The sequence below is a fragment of the Gossypium raimondii genome, chromosome 4, assembly GCF_025698545.1.
Source record: "Gossypium raimondii isolate GPD5lz chromosome 4, ASM2569854v1, whole genome shotgun sequence".
NCBI classification, from domain to species: Eukaryota; Viridiplantae; Streptophyta; class Magnoliopsida; order Malvales; family Malvaceae; genus Gossypium; species Gossypium raimondii.
This window is the reverse complement of record NC_068568.1, coordinates 24,856,497-24,879,172: the sequence shown is the minus strand read 5'-3', so window position 1 is coordinate 24,879,172 and position 22,676 is coordinate 24,856,497. Positions and strand designations below refer to the sequence as shown.

Sequence of the window (22,676 nt, the reverse complement as noted above, 5' to 3'; positions counted from 1 at the left end):
CATTGTATGACAAAATTTGAAGGTTCTTATTGGATGCCCGAGATTGATCGCCTTGTTTTAGCATTCTTGCATTGTTAAGATAGTCGATGTCGTTAGTCAAGAGTAGTTGTTAGTCGAAGTCGTTATACAATTGGTTCAATTGTAACTATTTGCTATCCATTATAGTCTGCTAAGGAGTTAATAGTAGTCATTAGTCGAAGTCGTTATACATATTCTTGTATGAATAGCTATAGAGACTTTATTGTAAAGAGATCATCTTTGCGATTGATGGTATTTCAATATCGATGTCTTTCTTCTTGTATATTTAGTGTGTATCTTGATATGCATTGATGTGATTTCCAGATTAGAGCAAAGTCATTGTTTAAATTGTAGGTTATTTAATTTGATATGGATTTTAGTACTATGACAAATTTTATGTCGAAATGTACCTATAGGCTATAGCATATTTTGCTTCTTTTTTTCTTTTTGCTCGCATAATATGCTTATCTTTGTTCTTTTAGTTTGTGGAATAACTTGTTAATCTTGGTGAATGATAGTTATTTTTATTTTGATTTTTTTTGTTATTGTTGTTTATTGGTTCAAGGAAAAACAGTAGTGTTTTTTAATGATGGTGTTAGGATCTCGGAAAAGTGGAGGATGTAGTAGCTATTATCGGTTTCGTTTTGACTAGGTGGTCGAAGTTGGTTGATCCGCTAAGTAAAATAGTGGCCTCTAACTGCTAACTATGAGATAATTTCCTTGTTTGGGGATGAGACAACCATTCCCACGAAGATTGATGCCGTACTTTGATAACCGATATATGCATAAGTTAAGTTGAAGGGATTGGAAGGAGTGAATTACAAGGTTGTCAAGATCATCGAAGATATCCAATCCATATGAGATATTTAGGATTAGTTTGGACCAAGTTAATTCATGACTAGCACAAACCAAACTGAATTATGCTAGTGGATAAATCATTGGTTTTCTAAGAACTCTGTTGTTAATATATTCCAAGGTTCCTCATCCCAAGCATGGGTTATGAATCTTCTTAAAATAATTCCACCACTTCGAACCACTCGTGTTGTTGCTAATATGATGTTAAAGAAAGCTACTAATGTCTTTGAATGTTGCTCTTTCTTTTAGATTTGTGGTTGTAAGCGCCTCGTGTTTCTTTTTGTTGTTTAGGGGCTCTTGGGAGTGTCATATTGGGCATCCTTAGTCATGTCGTTTTTATTTCTATTTTTGTTTCTCCGTTTCTCCTTATGTCCGACCTTGTTTCCATTCTTGTTTATTGATGGAAATTTTCTTCCATAATGGTTGTTTCCTTTTCTTGTGGTTTTCCTTGTTTCAAAAAGACCGATTCAGACTGAATTAGTGATTCACTGGAGGAATTTCAGACTTCCCCATCGGTATTCTTTCATCCTTCACCTCTTCTTCTTCTCACGGTCCCCATTCCTTATGCATTTGACTTGCTTTTCCTCGATGATGTCCCCAAAGAAACAATACCGGGCCTTCATTTGGCTCACGATGGATTTCTTAATGAGCTTCGTCGTGCAATTCAAAATGGCAATACCGACAACCGACTACCGACAAAGTGTGATAATGGCGAGATGTGGACTTATGAAGAACTTCATGAACTTTGCACTCAAGTACCTATTGTATGTGTTCATTAGTTCTTGAAATCAAATGCTACTTATTTGGGCGATCGTGTTATTCAAGGTAAAGAATGGTCCAGCATTTGTTTATGTCCCGGTCCTTGGACATGTAATTTAGATGAAAACATTATGAAATCATCACTATACAAAGTGTTATATTATTACTCTGGAACTCTAAGGTGGTGTTTTATTCTCTTTCCTTTTATGAGACAGTAGTAGGGAGGGTATTTTGTTGCTAGACTGTATGGATTTTGATGAATGCAAATCTCTCTAGTAAAATTGAGTCATTGTTCTTTTAAGACCGATCATTCATATCTGTGTTTTAGGGAGGAATGACTGCTAAAGTGAATCGAGTTGTATTGTTAATTCAAAACTTAAAGTCTGCAGTGCCCTTTTTACTCTTTTGTTCAACCTAAAGGTTTGACATGATGATGGGAATTGATATTTGCTTTTCTAACATCGCCTCAATTAAGCATCTAAAAGTTTCATTTTTCAAATTGTAGAACAATTATGAATTGGAAAATTTTGTATGAGAGCATTATATTCAGACATGAATAATATATAAGAATATTAATTATTCTTATATAAGAATATCATAAGCAATAACAATCATATATTATGATTTGAGTAAATTCATATAAGAATATTAATTATTAAGAATTTTATTAAATTATATATTTTAATTATAATATATTTAATAATAATTATGTTAATTTATATTTTGTAGTATCATATATTATGACTTGAGTAAATTCATATAAGAATATTGATTATTAAGAATTTTATTAAATTATATCTTTTAATTATAATATATTTAATAATAATTATGTTAATTTATATTTTATAGTATCATATATTATGATTTGAGTAAATTCATATAAGAATATTGATTATTAAGAATTTTATTAAATTATATATTTTAATTATAATATATTTAATAATAATTATGTTTAAATATGATTAAATTATTTATTATTGATATTAGTAATCTTATTAAAATTTAAATAACAATAACAATAATCATTTACCAAAATAAATTTATGCTAAGGGTATTCTAGTCATTTTAGTTTTTTCCATTATGCTATTACACCTCTATAACACAAGATTACTATTACGCCTCTATTCCATTACATTCAACCAAACAGTTGATTTGCTATTACACCTCTAATCCATTACACCTCTAATCCAATATAGCGAACCAAACGTGCTCTAAGTGTTTCTCTCTGTCACCATCGTCTTCATCATCATCTTCCCCTCTCTCCCTCTTTTTGCATACATCTTAGAAGAGCTCATACTTTATCTGTTTCTCATGTGACTTTGCCTTTCTCAACTTCTTCTCAATCATTTATTTCCATTTCCTTCAACATACAAATTATGGGTTTAAACTTTGAAGGGTAAGTTGTGCGTGGTTTGTGGTAATCTGTAATATTTGAGGCATTAACAGTGAATGGGATTTTTGAACGATTTCACGATTTCGCGATTTTTATTTGGGTTTTTATTTTTCGAGAACTTTCTTTGGTTTCTCCATAAAAAATTGTTCATCTTTTTTTTTTTTTACTCTTTTCATTTGCATCGTATCCATTTGTCTGTCATCATGCACCTATTTTCCATCTTAGCTAAGACGGTAAGTTCTTATACATTTGATCTTTCTTTTTCCTCATTTGGATTTTGGTTAAATGGGAAGTGTAGGAAAAAAATAGCTGAAAGTTCTGGGTTTTGCTTGGTTGATTTTCTTTTTGTTTCACATTTTCCTACTGACCAAACAAAGGGTAAAGATAGAATGTTATTTTCCAGTATCTATGAGGATTTGCATATACAATTTACTTAAGTATTTCTTCTTCTTTTTTTTCTTATTATTATTTAGGGTGCGATGCGGGTTTTTTTTTTGGTGGAAATTTGGGTTTGAATACTGTATTTTAGATTTCTAAAGTTTCTTTTAGTTGTGTAAATCTGCAATTCGTTGTGATGTTTGGATCGGGACTGGGGATGAATTTCATGTTTGCTTCAATATCTTGCAGATTTGGGATGTTCTTTCAAACAAAGAAGTGGTAGATATTATAGAATCTGCCCCAGCTTGTTCGTCTGCTGCTCGAACCTTGCTTCAAACAGCAGTTCAAGCATGGAGATACAAATATCCGACTTCAAAAGTTGATGACTGTGCTGTTGTAATAATAAGGTTTTCTGTTGCAACGCATGTATTATGAAAGGTAGAGAAAGATGAGAAAATTATGACTGTGATGTGATGTTGTATTAGTTAAAAAATGGGATTTCTTGGAAATTTTCTGGTTAAGTGACATCTTGATTGCATCTTGTGATTTTGGTTAGAGTTTGCTAGAATTTTGGTTTAGTGTCGTGTGGAAATATTAATCCAACATAGTACTCACTGAGTCTGTCTTACATGAAACTTAAAAATGAGAAAAGAAAAGAAAAGAAACTCTTAATTATTGCTGTTGTTCTCGAGTAGCAACAATTATTTCTATTGTTCTTGATTAGCAAAAAAGGTGGTTAATGATCTGAATTTATGTTTCTGAACTACTGAAATGGATGAAGAAATAGAAGAAAATATAAATTCTAGGTTTAAGAGCTAAAGCTCCTTGAATATCCGGAGTTGATTGCTTCACGTAATCTATATCTTTACTTGCTGTATAGTTTCTAAATTTTAAACTCCTAGTATGATGGTGGACTCTGTTTAAATAGTATATGATTTATTGCAGAACAAATTAAGACCAGATTAACATCAAAATTTATGTAATGTCAGCTTAAGTATTCAGCAGACTTCTAAAATTGAACTAAAGCTCGGTAAAAATGGGATCTACCTTCTACCTACAAACATAAAATTAGTATTGTTCAATTAGTAGAAGTATGCAAGTTTTAGAAAATTCCTCGTCCATGGACATGTACTAAATTAAAGGCTTCAGCATTTTATCTTCCTTTTCTACCTTGTTTTAAGATTCTTTGTTGCACTTAACGGCATGAAACCTTGCATTAGTAACTGTCATTTTTCATGGATTAGAAAGACAAGTGCCAAAATAGGCTTTGAGAAGTTTTAAACTATGATGCAAATATGATTAGGTTTATATGCATATAAATAGCATTCAGATAGGCTTCAGAAGAACAAATAGCAAAAGTCTTAACAAGGTTGCAATGTCTCTGCTGATTGTTCTGTGGTGGATTATATGATAGGAAGTTGACGACAGCTGCATATGTTTAATATTTGAATACTCCTTTTTTCATCGAAGATGTTAGTATCTTGATTTCTGTTTTCTTTTTCTAATATTTCATTGTTATCTATTACAGGATCAGATGCAATGGGTTGCATGGAAGAGGCTTTTAGCTTTTGAGAAGTAAGACGCACAACATTTCTTCCCCACCCCCTTTTTTATGATTTAAATTTAAGCCATGGTAGAAGGTTCATCGAATTGGGCACTACCACTTTAGGAATTTACTATTTTTTAATTAAGAAAATATGATCTATTTATGGTATAAGAAATGGTTTCTTAATTTTAATTTCATTGTTTTTGGATATTGACATTTTTGGTTCTAATGAGTATAAATATCATATGAACTAGAATAAGTTGAGTAGTTACGTGGACTGCCATCAATATGGCCAACTCCAATATTTATTTCATATCTGTCATTCTAATTGCATATCTCTTATTTTTAATTTATCAATGTCATTCTAATTTGTTTATCTTTAGTACTGTGTAAAAAAGCTTGTCTTTCATATTCCTTTCATCTGCCAAAGGTTTATGTTTGTTTGTTTAAATTTTTAGCTTAGTTTATACTTTATGCTTTAACTATTAAATACAATTACAGTAAGTAAATTAGGGCCAGTGATATTTTTTTATATATTGTTCTAAAGTTTTTATATTTCTTTAAATTTGCATTGTCTATTTTTGTTTTCACCCTTTTTTTTCTTGATTTTTTCGCATACAAAAATAAAACTAAAAGAGTAGTGTTAGTCGATCCTCTGAAAGAGTTCCATGTCTAACATGCAAAGGAATGGGTCATACAGCTGAATATTGCTCAGTCTGTCAGGCATCTGGTGCTGATCAGTTGAAAGCTACAATTGAGGCAGCTATGCGTCTGAAGCCTGGAATATGTGAAAGAAAATTGAGGGGTTAATAATGGGATTTTTTTTTTAATGGTAGAATGATTTAGCTTAGTTTATTTTAGTATGTACGAATGTTAGGTTATTATGTACGAAGGTTAGGTTTAGCTTCTAGATGCTTAGTTTATTTTAGTATCAGTAGCTTTGGGTTATGAAATATTTATGTTTTTGTATTTTTATTATTTATTGTGATTTAAGCTTCTGGCATTTTATATTATTGATTCTGAATAGGTCTGGTGCCAGCTCCTGCTGTAGTGGTGTTATTATTTTGAACAATCTATACTCTATAAATGGGATGCTGTTATCTGTCGTTGTGCATAATTGCAGAGCATGTTCAGATTCCATGGACGTTTTACAATGATACTATGAATGAGTTTTACAATGTTTCTTCTTATTTTTGTGCAGGGTAGTGATGCCTTGTCAATGGCTGAATGTCAAAATGAAATGCAAAAGCTTTTCAAGGAGTAAGCCACTTTTTCATTAGAACAAGCCTGTATGTCTGTTGACAGTAGTTGTCATAAAAAATTGTTTGCACGCCCTTTGGTTCCATGATTGAATCATAAAAATTAGTTAATTGGCTTTTTATGCTATTATCTCTTTAATTTTTTGAAGAGCCCTTCCACTTAGATATTTCGTTGATGTAAAAGATGCTGGGAGCTCCACATCGATTTAAATGTGTTTTTAATTTATTTATTTATAGTGCTCTTATCCCATTAGATGATCTGTTAAAATATACTCTACTATTGGATTTGGGATATCTATTTTAAGGTTGATGTTTCTTTTGATCCTGGTGTGTTCATGTATATGTCTTCAAACATACTGGCTTTTGAAATTAGATTGTGTCGGAGTCACAAAAAAAGACTACCTACAGAAGATAAAAGTGGTGCTGGTATCAGAATTCATGATAACAATGAAGGAGAGGAATCCTCGGCTGTGCGATTTGAAGGGGAAGTGTCACTGGGAGATTTAATATGGCTCAAACTCCTTGGGGAAACATGGTGGCCTGCAGTGGTATGCCTATTGCTGTGGTTGTTTGATCTTGCAACTAGTTCTCTTTTCCGACCTTTTAAAGATTAATTAGCATTTGGAGCAGAATTATGTAGTTCTGTGGATTTTATTTGTCGATATTGTTTCAGGTTGTATTTTAATTGTGTTATTAATTTATTATTTTAAATTCTAAAAACTAAATTCATTAATTTTTATATTTAGTTTTAAAGTTTAAAAATTTCATAGAAAATTTAATTTAAATAATATTTTTTATTTATTCTTAAAAAGTATATTTAAAGTTCAAATTTAAAAAATAAAATAAAATAAAATATTTATCATAAAAATAAATATTATTTGATTAAAATAAATTTTTAAAGATTATGTTTTTAGCGGCATTTGTGAAAAAAGCGCCGCTAGGTCATGGTCTGTAGCGGCGTTTGTGGGAAAAACGCCGCTAAAGGCCATGGTCTATAGCGGCATTTGTAAAAAAAGCGACGCTAAAGGTCATGGTCTATAGCGACGTTTGTGGGAAAAGCGCCGCTAAAGGTCATGGTCTATAGCGACGTTTATTTCTAAAAACGCCAGAAAGTTTAGTGACGATGTCAATAGCGGTATTTTTTGCGGCGCTTGTCTAGGCGCCGCAAATACTTTTAGCGGCGCTAAAAAGCGCCGCTAAAAACCTATCTTGGTGTAGTGATTAGGATAAAAAATTGAGAGAAGAAGAATTTGGGAGAAAATTGAGAGATTAGGATAGAAAAGTAAGAAGAATAAATGAGTTGAGAGAATAAATGAAAAAAATTGTTAATATAGTTTGGAAATTTTATTTTAAATTATAGCCATTGGTGCCTACGGCTAGAAAATCAACTTCCCTTATTTTCTAATTGTTAACATTCCAACAATTAACATATTTTTTATTTTATTTCAAATAAATCTTGTGTAGAGTGTTGATGTCATGTGTGACAAAAGTAATCCATGCTGAACTAGTTTTCAATATTGACGCACTTTTATCACGTGGCACCAACATTTCACAACAATAACTTATTTCTCCAAATTTCTAAGAAAGAAAACTTAAATTCCTATTATTTCTCAAAAACAGCGTGTGTATATATATGCCTAATTTTCCGTATATAAATTATAAAAAAAACGTGCGAAGCAGGTGTTGATAAACGCTGCTGGAGATGCTCATCTATTGACAAACGCGCATTGGTTTTGCTTATCATTTGAGAAATTGTGTTGTTTGCATGCATGGCCGCCACGTTTCATTTCTTTTGTCGTCGACATGATTGCAAACTTACACGTTTAATTTCTATCCAGAATAAGGGAGATTCATCCCTGCCCTTACTTACGTGAATAGATATTATAGAAATGAATGAAGTGGATGGAGGCCAAGTTTGGTGATGGAGACAGAGAAAGGAAAGTTGGTGGCGCAGCAGGAAGGTTTGGTAAAAAAGACGAGAATAATGGTGGGTATTGACGAGAGTGATGAGAGTTTCCATGGACTTCAATGGACCCTCGATAACCTATTCGGTTGCATCACTGCCACTGCTGCACCAGAACAACCTGAAGCTAACGACGAGGCCGGTTCGCGGCTCATCACTCTGAGTCTAGTTCATGTTCAGCAGGCTTTCCACCTTCACTATGTCCCTGCTGGACCTGGAGGTACAGGTAAAATTAATTTCACTTTCTTTTTGGATAAATCATTTCCTTTCACTACCAAATCTCAATCTCTTCCATAAAAGATATGCAACACGTCTCCTTTTACCAATTTACCAAGGAAAATTTAATATACTATGAGTCGAATTTTAGACTTCACAATGTTCAAAGAGTGATACAATCCTATATTTAGAGTGATACTCATACAAGTCTCATTTAAGGTTTTTCGAAATAAAAATTGAAGGCCTAATTTTAAAGATGACTTGATAAATAAAAAAGATTAAGTCTCGAGTTCATGATTTTTTTTAGTCATATGAACATATAAGGACTTGGTCTAAGTTTGTCATGTGACATTTAATTGGATGTTTTGGATGAACTCAAGATTTTCGATCATGCAGGTGCATTAGGACATGCATAAACAGCATTCGAAAATATATATATATTTTAAAATTTAAACTTTCTGCATAATTTATTTATTAAAGATTTCTTTTGTTTAATATAATATATTAATGATACTAATGTTTTCAAGTTTCAACAGCATTTTACATACCGTCTTCAGTTGAGGAGTCGGTAAAGAAAGCTCAACAACAAATTGCAAAAGCGTTACTTTCCCGTGCATCCGATATGTGCAAAGATAAAATGGTATGCCGTATATGCACAATAAAAGAATCCTCCACATATATTCGAGGCATATGTATGTCAAAGGAGTATTAATGAAAGAAGATGATTTTGATGCAGAACATTGAAGTGGAGACTTTGGTATTTGAAGGGGACCCTAAAGAGAAGATATGCCGAGCGGCCCAAGAAATGCATGTTGATCTCCTTGTCATAGGCAGCCGCAACCTTGGAAAGTTTAAGAGGTCATTTCTCTTTAATCCTATTTTTTCTACCATTTGCTACCTGATTTTGGCTTTGGCTTCAATTATCAATGTAGTACTTTCATTTGGTGCTTTACTAAAAAAAAAATGTTCCTAAATGGTATAAAAACAATTTAAGTATTGAAGCCAAATGTTGGGAGAAAAAAAAATCAAAGTAATATATTGAAAATTTTATGTATCAATATGTATTGAAGTGAACATTGAAGGAAGCTTCAATATCAAATTCAACATTGAATCAAATTTAAGTACCAAATAGTATATTAACTCTATTTGGTAAAAATTATATGTTTTGGTATCCAATAATAAAATGTTGACTTTTAAGCTTAATGAAAGTTAATGTCTAGTATTATTAAGTTTGAATTTTATAATTTTCTTAATAGAATAAATTTAATATTAATTGTGAGTTTGTTTGATTTTGTGTTTTGTTAAATGCAATTTGATGTTCATAATTTTTCAAGCTTTGGGATTGATTTGATAAAAGTTAAATGTTGGTAGTATTAGTTAATTATGAATTTTTATCAAGTCAATTTTAAAACTCAAATTAAAATTTTTTTTACCAAGCCATAACAAGAATTATATCTGACACCAACACTGACTTATAGAATCTCCATTTCGATCATCTTGGGGGAACATCATAAATTCTCAAACCAAGAGGAATATTTCTTCCTAATGCTGCCATGGAATCTGCAGCCATATTCGCTGTGCGTGGAGTAAACATTGTTTTCACATGCCAATCCCTTGCTAATAGCTCTCTGACGATTCGTGTTAGACTCCCTTTTGTCTCCTCTATCTGACCATTAAGCATATTGACCGCAATCAAACAACCACTTTCCACCAATAATTGATTTATACCTCTTTTTCAAGCTATATCCAATCCGTCCATGATTGCCCATAATTCTGCATTAAGTACAGAACAAACGCCTATATTCCGACTATCATCAGTAACCCATTTACCTTGATGATCCCGAAACAAACCCCCAGCAAAGGCTTGACCAGTAATCAAGTGCCTTGATCCATCTGTATTCAACTTGCATCAGTTGCTAGGTGGCGGCTGCCAACTAGTAAAAGACATTGCCAAATCATTTTACTGATTTCTCCTAGTATTCACCAACGTGACTGATTTCGCAAAGACAATAATTCAAGAAACCTCAATCGAAGCCTCACAAAATTCTCCATTGAAAAGTGAGTTGTTTCATCGTTTCCATATTCTCCAGGTTATAATCCCAAATAAAATATTCCAGCAGACACCTTGGACAATAGCCTCATTAAAATCCGAAAGATTTGTTATCAACCATTCTTCCAAATTTAATGAAAAGAAAATATCCAACTTGTCTGACTGTACAAATTTTACCCATACATTTCGAGCTACCAAGCAATCTCTCACCGCATGCAAAGGTGTTTCAACCCTACTCCCCATAAATCGCAAAAATGGCTAGCAACCATTCCCCTCCTACACCGTTCTGAATTGGATAAGAGTCGATTGTGTAATAGTAGCCAAAGGCACTGCCGAACCCTTTGAGGAACATGTAATTTCCATATTAACTTTCGATCTCATAAGGGCCAATCACCATGTGCGAATTTACTGTATCCACTAGCTACTGTGCATTTGCCATTATCCTTTAACCTCCACGATATTTGGTCTTCCCTTGCATCATCTTTTGTGGGATGAATACCTGCAATATACAAGAGAACTTCCCTTGGTAGATCCCTTTCAAAATACTCCCAGTTCCATTCCCCTTCTAATGTTACCATTACATATACTGTGGCATCCTGAAAAACAGGTCTTGCATTAGTGCAATAGTTGGATAAAGGTCCCAACTCTTTAATCCAGTGATCAGTCCAAAACCTTACTCTCCTACCGTCTCCTACACGCCAAAAAAGGCTACTCCGAAGATCAGCCCAGACACTCGAAATAGATCTCCAAGTAAACTGCATCATCTTCTTTCAATGTTCTGTGGACAATCCTCATCAATTTTATATTTTGAATTAAGTATCCTGACCTACAAGGCATCTTTCTATAACAGAAAATTGAAACCAAGTTTAAGAAGGAATGCCTTATTTTGATACTAAGTTCGCTTTAGTCCCAATCCCCCTCGGTCTAGTGGTAGACAACATTTTTTCCAGCCGACTAGTGCTGTTTTTCGAGAAATATTACTCGACCCCCAAATAAATTGATGAATAAGCTTTTCAACCTCCTTGTAAACACCCAATGGATAAGAGCTCACTGCATAAAATAATTGGGAATTGATTGCAATACTGATTTTGCTAAGGTAACCCTACCTGCTAATGACAGAAGTTTCCCTTCCCATCAGAAAGTCGCTTCCTCAGTTTCTTAATAGAAAAATGCATAAGTACCTTTCGTAACTCGCGAGTGTAGTAGAGGAACGCTCAGATACTTGCTAAGATCATCCGTTACTGTGACTCCTAAGTATTTGCATATCTCATTTGCTACTGAATTATCCATCAAGGCTGAGAAATAAATTTGAGACTTTTGATTATTGACTTTATGCCCTGAGAAATAACTGAATGCGTTAGTATTCCCTTGATAATTCTAGCCTGTTCAAGCTCTATTTTACAAAGGAGCACAAGATCATCCGCAAAAAAACAGATGAGATAACCCAAATTGCATAGAAAACTAGCCGTGACAGACATCTATTGGTGCATTTATGTATTATTAAAAGAATCAACTAGAATCTCGTGTTGGCTCGATGGTCAGATATGACTTGGGTTTAAGTTATATTGCTGTAGGTTTAAACATTTATGGTTTAAAGGTATCATTTATTGTTTAATAGAGATATAAATGAAATATTTTATTTGGAATTGAAAAGAACAATTTTTAAATATATTTTATATAATAAATTTTAATTTGTTATAATTAGAGTATATTTGATTTTTTAATAGTACGAGACTAAATTGATGTATTTAAAAATTTCAGGTATGTGTGTATACGATAAAAGTACTTTGTACAGTACCTTAACGATGGTTTTTGTCGCAGATGGATTCCGTGAATAAAATTACAAGCCAGCTTTTATTTTTATTTTTACTTTTCCGTCGGTAAAAGTGCGTTTTTAATTTTCGTCCATTTACTTTACTCTATAGTGACAGTGTTTATGGAGGAAGTGTACATACTTTTGGTGATTTGTGATGAAAGTGTAAATTTACTGTTGTAATTTTTATTACTATGCTTGCCCTTCATAACATCTTCAATATCTGATTAGAACATTAAAGAAAAGCTAATTGATGAGTTGTATATTAATGGTTTTAATAAACTTTATCCCGGAAAGAAAGGCCTGTGATTTGATTACCCTCTTTTCCTTTCTTTGACTATCTGCTAATTTTGGTTGCAGAGCTTTCTTAGGCAGTGTAAGTGACTATTGTGCGCAGCATGCCAACTGTCCCGTCCTGATTGTAAAGTCGCCGAAAGAAGCAAGCAAGTAAAGCAGTGGTGAAAGTCAAAGGCGCCCAATTCTGCATTTTCCATTATCGTATGTGTGTTTCATCTTGTGTGTTAATGTTTGTATTAGTAAACTAGTTTCCGATGGCGTTACTTTTATTTATTTATTTAAAGAGCGTATGGATCAAAGATAACCTTCTGTAAAATAGCTTAAAAAGCATAAATTTTAGACATCAATAAATTTTCATTAAATTTTAAATACATAAAATTATTATTACATATCATCCATATTCAATCTATTTTTCAACTTTAATTAAAAAAAGTTAAACAATACAATTCTTGTTGCTGCAATATATTTTACGAAATAGAGAATATTGAACATGAAAAAGAAAAGAAATCTACAGTCTAGAAACTAATTTTTAAAATATATATATATATGTTGCACAAAATAAAAATATTAGTGATTAAATTTTAGAAGAAGAAAAGATGTTTATTTATAATTTAAAAATTAATTATTTTAAATTAAGTTGGAGAAAATAGTGGATATAAATGAGTGTATAAATAATACTTTGTTATTTTTAAAATTTGATGATGTGACAAATTTTATTGGTGCTTTAAAACTATGCTTTTAAAATAATTCTAATATAATTTATTCTCTTAAGTTTTCGTAAAAAATTTCATCTAATTTAGTTTTTATTAATAAAAATAATTAAACTTTTCCGTTAATATAATTAGTTGTTGATCGGTTTGATTATTAATGGACAAGGATATAGTAAAGAAAAGTAATGAGAAGTTAACATGTTATTACGGATAAAAAATATGTATTTAAAGAAAAATAAAAAAATCTTAAAAGTTCTACTAAGAGTTTTAAAATTATTAATATTTTTAAGCACAACGAAATCTATTTGTTCAGATATTCATTCATTATGGATGTGGTTTCTTTAAATAATTTTCTATTTTTTATAATTAAAAATCAATAAAAAGAGTTGTTATTAATCAAATAGTTGATTCTCACATTTAAAACCGTCTAATGATCAACTCAACTGGATTCAAGGAACCCCATTTGTCCACAAACGGCCAAATTTTATCTTTATTACCCAGTGCCAAAAAAACCTGGTGATAGTGTCACATATCACGGTTCAAAGCCCATGACCATTGTACAAAAAATGTTTCATAGAGGTCTACACATTAAATGGGACTCATTTGACCCACTTGAACTGGTCTGATTCGAAGAACAAGTGACGAATCTCATCTACTTGAAGCCTTGGTGGCTCTCATCTACTTGAAGCCTTGGTGGCCCAATGAGATAATTATAGAAAATTAGGACTACCTTGGTAAATAGGGAAAGTAATATTATTAGAAGTTATGTAATTTGATAAGATCTGATTTTGTAATCTGAGAGATTTTGTTAATCCCTTAATTATAGATATGCTTCAATCTCGTCCGTTGATGCAGCTCGATCTATACCGTCGATTTTGGGGGATCTCAACTATAAATAGAGTTTCCCCTCAGTTGTAATAATCTATTGTATCCATTATTCTTTGAGTGAAAAAATATATTGAAAACATTTACCCAAACACCTTATGTGCATTGTTTTTTTTTTGTCTATTTTGCTCTTTTGAACTTCTTTTATCTTTGAGATTGCTTCCGCTATATTTTGGTGCCTTAAAGGAATTCTATGAGAATCCTCTCTCTTTTTTTTTTCTGCAAGAGTTATGCTAACTTAGATACATTTGAAGTGAACGAATCGCTTAAGGCTGTACGGATTTTGAGACAAAAAGTATAGCCCAGTGACAATAGCCTTCATAGCCTATGAAATACTAAACCAATCATATGAAGGTTTATATACCATTTTGGCCTAAAAAATTACTTTGCACTAAAAACCTAGTAGCGTAGAAAGTTTTTGTGGTGTAGAAATCTCCAAATCTATTTACCTAGTAGAAAAAGATTGAAAAATATACAATATTTACAATACAAACACAAAAAAAAGTCAATTCAACTAAAATGAATATAGAATGTATAAAATACTCAAGAAACAAAGCAAATGTAAGTAAGATATAGCCCAAAATATGATAAGAACTCATGTTACACCCCAAATTTGACAGATCCGAGAAGAAAGCGAATAGATGTGAAAGTTACCTATTTTGACGTGCTATTGTAATATCGTCTGCCACTTTTCAAAATTTTGGCAAGTTAAAATTCTGGCGCATAATGTATCTGCCCCGTATAGAATCTGAGGATTTCATCTCGAGATATTTCTTAGAAAAGAAGAAGTGTGCTCATGAGAGTGTGCGCCTATGAAGGGATACGCACCAAAGTTTTATATATTGAGAACCTATCAAGTGTATGAGGAAATGCAGAAGACTTAATTATCTTTAAGAGCACGCCTTATGAGAGTTACCGCCAAATGTATAGTACGCCAAGTTTGCTCGAATGTTGTGCAATGTGGGTTCTGTAACGTGGTTAGTTAGGAGTCAATTGAATAGATTGACTGATCATCTTAAAAAGTATACTTTTTAGGCATCAATAACATTTCACTATACCATCAAATTTTAAAGACATGAGATTATTATTATACACCCATCTGTATTCAACCTACTCTCTAACTCTAGTTAAAAAAGGTTAAATAACATAGAAACTTTAAAATTTACACAATTCTTGTTACTGAGGATTCAATGCAATATACTTTTTTATTTTAAAAATGTATAATATGAAATAGAAAAAATTAAAATGAAAAAATTCACTATTTAGATTTTAAAAAATGGTTGCAAAAAAAAAAACTAACTTCTAAAAGAACATGTTAAACTAAGCCTTATTGGATAATATGTTTTGATATAACAAATTAAAGTGTTTTTGAATAAAAGTAAAGTTGAGCAATTTGATAAAATCAAGTTGAAATGGTTTCAATTGAGTCAAACATTTTCAAATATGTTTTAACCATTTTCAAACAAGTTAGAATTGCTCTAAGAGAAAAAGTATCGGTACTTTTTGTCCAAGTATCGATATTTTACAAGATATCGATACCCCTCTGATAATTGATACCAAATTGACATTCTATTTCTTTCAAATCCTAGTAGGTATCAATCCGGTATCGATACTTTTCTTAGGGTATCGATATATTTCCTAAGGTATCTATTAAGTATGACTCCTATTTCAGTCAAATTTGAGAAATAATCTTTCAGTTAAACTCTATTTATTTGTTTCAATCAAACTCTGATTAATCTAGATTATTTTATTATTATTTGACCTATGAAGTTCGCCTATAAATAGGCTCTTTTACAACCTTAGAAAACACACCCATTAGAGATTAGAACTCATAACACATTTAGAGAATTTTGTGTTTACGTTTTGAGGGTTCTTTGTTTTCGGGTTTTCGGGGTTTAGTTTTTATCTCCATCTTTTGCAATCTTCGTTCTTTTGCAATTATAATAAAATTATCTTTGTCCGTGGTTTTTTATCCTCTTTGGAGGGGTTTTGCCATGTTAAATTTGTAAGTTCAATTTCTCAATTTCTTCTGCTATTTTTACTTGTTCGTTGCTTAATCAGGTCGATCCCCAACAGAATCGGTATTCCAGCTCCAACGGCCACTAAAATTTGTATTAATTACAAAAAAATTGATACTTGTTTAGTAGGTATCGATACTCGTAGCTACAGGTGAAATTAATGACCTGGTATTTCATCCCCGACGGCTATATTTACCTCCACAACAACCACAACGGTTGGAAATCAATTAGAGGCTATAAATACCATCTTCGAAAAGTCTAGCAACAAGAAAATCAATGTGAAATGCTTAAAGATAAATCAAAATAACCTAGAGCTTAATTCTTTCATACCTTTTCTTGTAGACACTTGTGAGCTTTCATTGTATTCAGTTAGCTCAAGTGTTCTTCTTTGTATTTGTGCTTAATTTGCAAACATCTTGATCTTGTGAGGATTTTTTTTTGTTTGCTTATTTGTATCTATTTTGAGAGAGGATTTATTTTTAAGGTTTGGGTAGAAACCTTAAGGGAGTTGTATTTTAAGATTTTAGGGTATAAGTCTTAAGAGAGATTGTAATGTTAAACCTTATCCTCAAAGGTTGCCAAATTAGTGAATTTAGGAAAATTCTTAGTTGTGGAAAGCTAAGGTAGTGGGGTAGGCAGTTGGGGCCGAACCACTATAAATCATTGTGTTCTTTGTTGCATAATTTTTGTTGCTTCCACCACAACTTCTCAAAGGTCGATTCAACCTCCTTATCGTTGATCTTGAGTTGATCCTTCCGAGCTAACAAAACAAAATGATTAAAATTATAGAAGAAGTAAATATGTTTGTTTATAATTTAAAAAATTAATTATTTTAAGTAATTTAATTAAGCTATATTAAGTTGGAGAAGATGGTAGATATAGATGAGTGCATAATATTACATTATTATCTTTAAAACTTGATGATGTGGTGAAATTTTATTGGTGCTTTAAAACTATGATTTTAGGATGATCCTAATATAATTTATTCCCTTAAGTTATCGTAAAATAATTCATATAATTTAGTTTTATCAATAAAAAATTAATTGAACTTTTTCGTTAACATAATTAGTTGTTGATCGGTTTGGCTATTAATGGACAAGGTTATGGTAAATAAAAGAAATGAGGAGTTAACGGTGACATGTCAAGCGAGATAAAATATTGACATGACATATAATTTAAATATGTATCTAAAGAAAATAAAAACCTAAAAATTCTAGTGAAATTTTAAAATTATTAATAGTCATTGATTATGGATGTGATTTTTTAAAATAATTTTATATTTATCATAATTTTAAAAAATCAATAAAAAGAGTTGTTATTAATCAAATAGTTGACTCTCACAACCAAAACCATCAAATGATTCATAGGAACCTCAGAACTTGACTAGATTCGAGGAACCTATCTGAACATAAAAAGTCGAATTTGATCTTCATTACCCAGTTTCCAAAAATAACTTGGTAATAGTGTCACGGGCCACAATTCAAAGTCCATGACCATTGCACAATAAATGTTCCATGGAGGTCTATATATTAAATTGGGTTCATTTAACCCACTTGAACTGGTCTGATTCGAAGAACAAGTGACGAATCCCATCTACTTGAAGCCTTTGGTGGCCTAGTGAGGCAATTATGGAAAATTAGGGCTACCTTGGTAAATGATGTGAGCATACCCAGGGCAACCCAAGATTCACTTTTCCATCCTCTCGATCCTCCTAAAGTCCTGAATATTCGATCTTGAGCTAAGCAAATGCAAGAGGATGTGACAGCGTTAACGAGTCAATTTTGGCGTGAATTCCATCCCAAAGATGAAGGACTAGCTCGAGCCCAAACTTTGAGCAATCTGTGCACCTTAGTGCAAGCCGAATTTAATTTAGTTCAGCTCACTCGAGCTCAAGTCAGCTCATTCGAGCTCAATTCAGCTCAATCTTAACCCAATGAGCTTATTTTTAGCTTTCTTTAGCTTGCATTTATTTTGCTGAAATAAACCATTTAATTTGTCTTTAGTTAAATTAGTTGTTTATTTTAAGTTAATTAATTTGTTAAAATCTGGACAAGTACTTGGGACGTTCATGCAAGAGGGGGCTGCTGAATGTTCATGCATTTGCACATTTATGGACAGAATTTAAGGAAGAACATATCTTGGGACGTTTCAGGAATGTTCCATTTATTTTCAAGATGATCATTCAAATTTTTAAGGCACTTTAAAGCTCCATTCAGCCAAAAGAGATGTAGGAACATTAAAGGGCTGCACATTCATGGAATTAAGGCTATTCTTCAAGGCTAAGTATGCATGAATGCATCAAGTGAAGAAACATGATGGTTCAGCCAATTCATGCACCATCTTCAAGCATGAACTAAAATTTTAATGATTTAGTGTGAACATTTTTATTAATTGTGTGAACACATAGATGCCGAATTTGAGTAGTCATCTTTGTGTCTATAAATAGTTTATCTTTTCTTTATAAAAGGATATTTTTAGAACTTTTGTCAAATTATTAATAGAACTTTTGTTCTTATGAGGTTTCTTCCTCTCTTATTTCGTTTGAGTCTCGAAGTGACTTATCTAGCTTGCTAGTGGCGTCAACCCGAACTCATTGAACTTATCACCAATCCGGTATGGCGTTCATCCATCTTTTTATTCCTTATGTTCTTACTTCTATATAGATAACGGGTCAAGGTCCATCTTCGACTCTTCATTTAATCCACCTTAAGCAATATAAGTCCCGGGGCAATACTTCATATAGTATTGAATCGTTCTTGACGTTTGAGTTCGTATTTCCATTCCATTTTATCTATCAACTTATAAATTATTTCTTTGTTAAACCGAACATATCAACCATCAAACCAAGCCCATCTTTTGAACCTATTTTGTTTACTTCCGCTTATAAATCAACCTAACTCCATCGATCTACAAAATTGAACGACACTTCTCGTCGACGATTGGGCAATCAAGTTAATCAACTCAATCAACCGAGCCGGATCACATCAGTAAATAGGAAAAATAATCTTAGAAGATATGTAATTTGATAAAATTTGATTTTGTAATTTAGGAGATTTTATAAATCCTTTAATTGTAGATATGCTTCGATCTCGTCCGTTGATGTAACTCAATCTATACCGTTGATTTTAGGGGAGCTCAACTATAAATAGAGAGCCTCCCCTCAGCTGTAATCATTCATTGTATCCATTATTCTTTGAGTGAAAAAATATATTGAGAGCATTTACCCAAACACCTTGTGTGCATTACTTTTTTGAGGCTATTATGCTATTTTGAGCTTTTTTTTTTGTCTTTGAGATTGCTTCCGCTATGTTTTGGTGCCTTAGAGGAATTCTATAAGAATCCTCTCTTTTTTTGTGAGAGTTGGGCTAACTTAGGAACAATTGGAGCGAAAGAATCACTTAAGGTTGCACGGATCGTGGGACAAAAATTCTAGCCCCATAACAATAGAGCTTTCATAGCCTATGAAATATTAAACCAAGCATATGAAGGTTTATATACCATTTTGGCCTAAAAAAATTACAATTAGGAAGTACTTTACACTAAAAACCTTGTAGCATAGAAATTCTTTGTGGTGTAGAAATCTCCAAATCTATTTACTTAGTAGAGAAAGATAGAAAAATATACAGTATTTACAATACAAACATAAAAAATTCAAATCAACTAAAATGAATCTAAAATATATAAAAATAATCAAGAAACTGAGCAAATGTAAGTAAGAAATAGCCCAAAATAATCATATGATGATGACTCATCAACCATTATTTAAGTCTGGAAATCACGTCACACCCCAAATTTGGCAGATCCGAGAAGAAGGTAAATAGATGTGAAGGTTACTTGTTTCAACGTGCTATTGTAGTATAGTCTACCAATTTTCAAAATTTTGGCAAGTTAAATTCTGGCGCATAATGTATCCGCTGTGTAGAATCTAAGTATTTCATCTTGGGATGTTTCTTAGAAAAGAAAGAGTACGCCCATGAGAGTGTGCACCTTTGAATGGATACACCCAGAGTTTTTTATATTAAGAACCTATCATATGTATGAGAAAGTTGTAGAAGACTTAATTATCTTTAAGAATATGTCTTATGAGAGTTATCTCTAAAGATATGGTACGCCTAATTTGCTTTAATGCTGTGCAAGGTGGGTTCTGTAACATGATTGGCTAGGAGTCAATTGAATGGATTGACTGGTCAAACAACATCTACATTAGATTCTCTTTCATATTTTTTCCCTAATTTTGTAAGGCATTTAAAAGATAATTTCTGTATACAGTCGACATTTGTTAAGATCCATTAAAAGGAACTGAGTATATATAGATGGTATGAATGGAACATCCAAATGGTTTTTCTTTTTCTGTTCCACACTCTAGTTCTTCTTCTTAAACCTAAAATATTATTTTCTTTTTCATTAAATTGGAAGCTAAGGTTTTTAGGGTAATCGGTGCATGTTTCAACCTCCTAGTAAGTTTGATAGCTCTACATGTTATGATTATGAAAAAGTAAGGATGTTAAGAAGCATAAATATAGTAGGGAGTGGATAGGAGGCTCTACATGGGGGTTATATATAATTGATATAGTTGTAAATTGTCTCTAAACGAGGTTTTAGTAGTAATCCCATGTTCTTTTAAGCATATGTTGCTGCTGGTTCGAGAATGATGATCAAATTTGGAACCCCGAGCTACAGTAAAAGTGAGTTTCAAGTGAGTCTCTAACCTGGCTCATGGATGTTAATTTATACATGGTTATTCATATGTTGATGTCTACTCTGATAGTTGATTAATGTATGTGTGTATGAAGTATCGTAAGGCTATTGCATTATGACAAATGAGGCATATGCATTGCTACATGAATAAAATGATGTGTGGTAAATACTCATGTGAAATCAGGTATGGAAGAGCATGAATTCATTAGGAGTGTGTTAATGAATCTAGATAAGTGTGTTTTTTTGGTAAGTGAGTAACACAACCATTTGTGATGCCTCCGGTAGCGCAGGTACATTGCTAACCGAACTAGAAGATCATGATATGAAAATATGTGTAAGACCAGTGGAAGAGACCCATGGCATCATATGAAAATGCGAATACTCATGGCGTTGCCTCCAGTAAGATGTAAACCGGACTAGCAGAGTACGACATGAAAATATGTACAAGACCATGTGGGAGAAACCCATGGCACCCTCTGAGGTAGTTCGCTGGGACAGTAAACATGTAATGTTCTGTAAAGCCTTTGTGACTTGTTTGGTAAAGCTTGTGTGGCATATTCTGTAAAGCCTTTGTGGCGTATTCTATGATGCCTATGTGGCGTGTTCTGTAACGCCCTTGAGGCAATTTTGGATAACTACCTTTGTGGTGAAATTAGGGTAAGTTTGGAGACTTCTTCACTAGATAAATCTATGATAGAGATCTGGATCAGTTTGAAAACATTTTTGTTTGGATAGCCTTGTGATGAAATTGAATATGACTTAAAGGAATTTCCTGAAAGAGTTCTCAACAGTATTTCTGAAGGGTGAATCCACCATAGTAGCCTGTCAGTAAAGGTAATTTGGTGTATTCATAATTATGAGTAGTCTAAGAGTTTGTCATCCGGTATCCGTCAAATCTGAGTGTTTCACGTTGTATATAAAAAGGTTATCTGAAGTATAAGTTTCCCATCAAATCAGAGCATTTTCATGATATTTAACATGGTTGTTTGGAATTTCACAGGAAGACTTAGAAGATTTCATCCACCATAATAAGTTGTGATCTAGATTGATTTAAGACATGATCTTACAGGTAATCTGGTAATTATCAATTCGGTATGAGAATCCGTTGAAGGTAGGTTTTGTATGGATATCCTTATGAGAAGTGTATTCGTTTTCTGAAAAAGAACGATATCTATATTGAGTGTTGAAGTTTGGAAGCTCAATGAGTGAACTGTGTGTAAGATGGTTGAGTATGGAAGTTGGCATATATTTATGCCCAAATTAAAGAAGTATCCATCAAAGACAGAAAGGAAACCCAAAATCTTCAAGATGAGGAATTAAAAAACAAATGTTTCAAGGCAATCTGGGATAAGGCTTACTAAGTTCGTTTGAACTTATAATTGTTTGTTTATGTTTCAGGTTTTATTTTAAAAGTGAGTACACTAGGAGGGACCAAGCCAAGATTACACCAGGGTAGCAGTTCGAGTTGTGTCATTATGCATACAGAGGGTATCGTAGGAGTATGGCGCTTAGTACACTATTGAATGAAGAGTCTGTTCTTAGAAAAGTTTTAAGTTGTGACGTCTTATGCTACTTTTGAAATTCTAATGTATTTTTAAATATTTTCTTTATTTAATCTTTTGTTTTGAAGATAGTTAATAAAATAATAAGAAGTATATTTTAAAATGGCTATATACCAGTTGTAAAGTTTTTGCTAATTGTTTATGTATTGTGTCATCTAATATCTAGATCGGTGTTTCGAGTCGGGTAGAGGTGTTATAGTTTAATTGGCATCAAAGCTTCGGGTTTAGCTGACCCTCTAAAAGTTAAGTGAGAGTC

The 22,676-nt window shown here is 32.4% G+C and overlaps 1 protein-coding gene and 1 long non-coding RNA gene across 3 annotated transcripts; both read left to right on the top strand.

Moving 5' to 3' along the window:
• Window positions 1-2,807: 2,807 nt before the first annotated feature.
• LOC128040549 (uncharacterized) lies at window positions 2,808-6,941 on the top strand. 2 transcript variants are annotated; one of them, XR_008195209.1, is made up of 4 exons: window positions 2,808-3,028; window positions 3,653-3,841; window positions 4,932-4,978; window positions 6,151-6,941. It is a non-coding gene; the product is annotated as an uncharacterized LOC128040549 (long non-coding RNA). The 2 variants fall into 2 exon arrangements; XR_008195210.1 differs by lacking the exon at window positions 2,808-3,028 and adding an exon at window positions 3,057-3,258.
• A 1,132-nt stretch (window positions 6,942-8,073) lies between these two features.
• LOC105766593 (uncharacterized) lies at window positions 8,074-12,909 on the top strand. The gene is made up of 4 exons (XM_012586101.2): window positions 8,074-8,397; window positions 8,924-9,027; window positions 9,124-9,245; window positions 12,611-12,909. The coding sequence occupies exons 1-4, from the start codon at window positions 8,130-8,132 to the stop codon at window positions 12,699-12,701; spliced, it is 585 nt and encodes a 194-aa protein (XP_012441555.1). The 5' UTR covers window positions 8,074-8,129; the 3' UTR covers window positions 12,702-12,909.
• The last annotated feature ends 9,767 nt before the right edge of the window (window positions 12,910-22,676 follow it).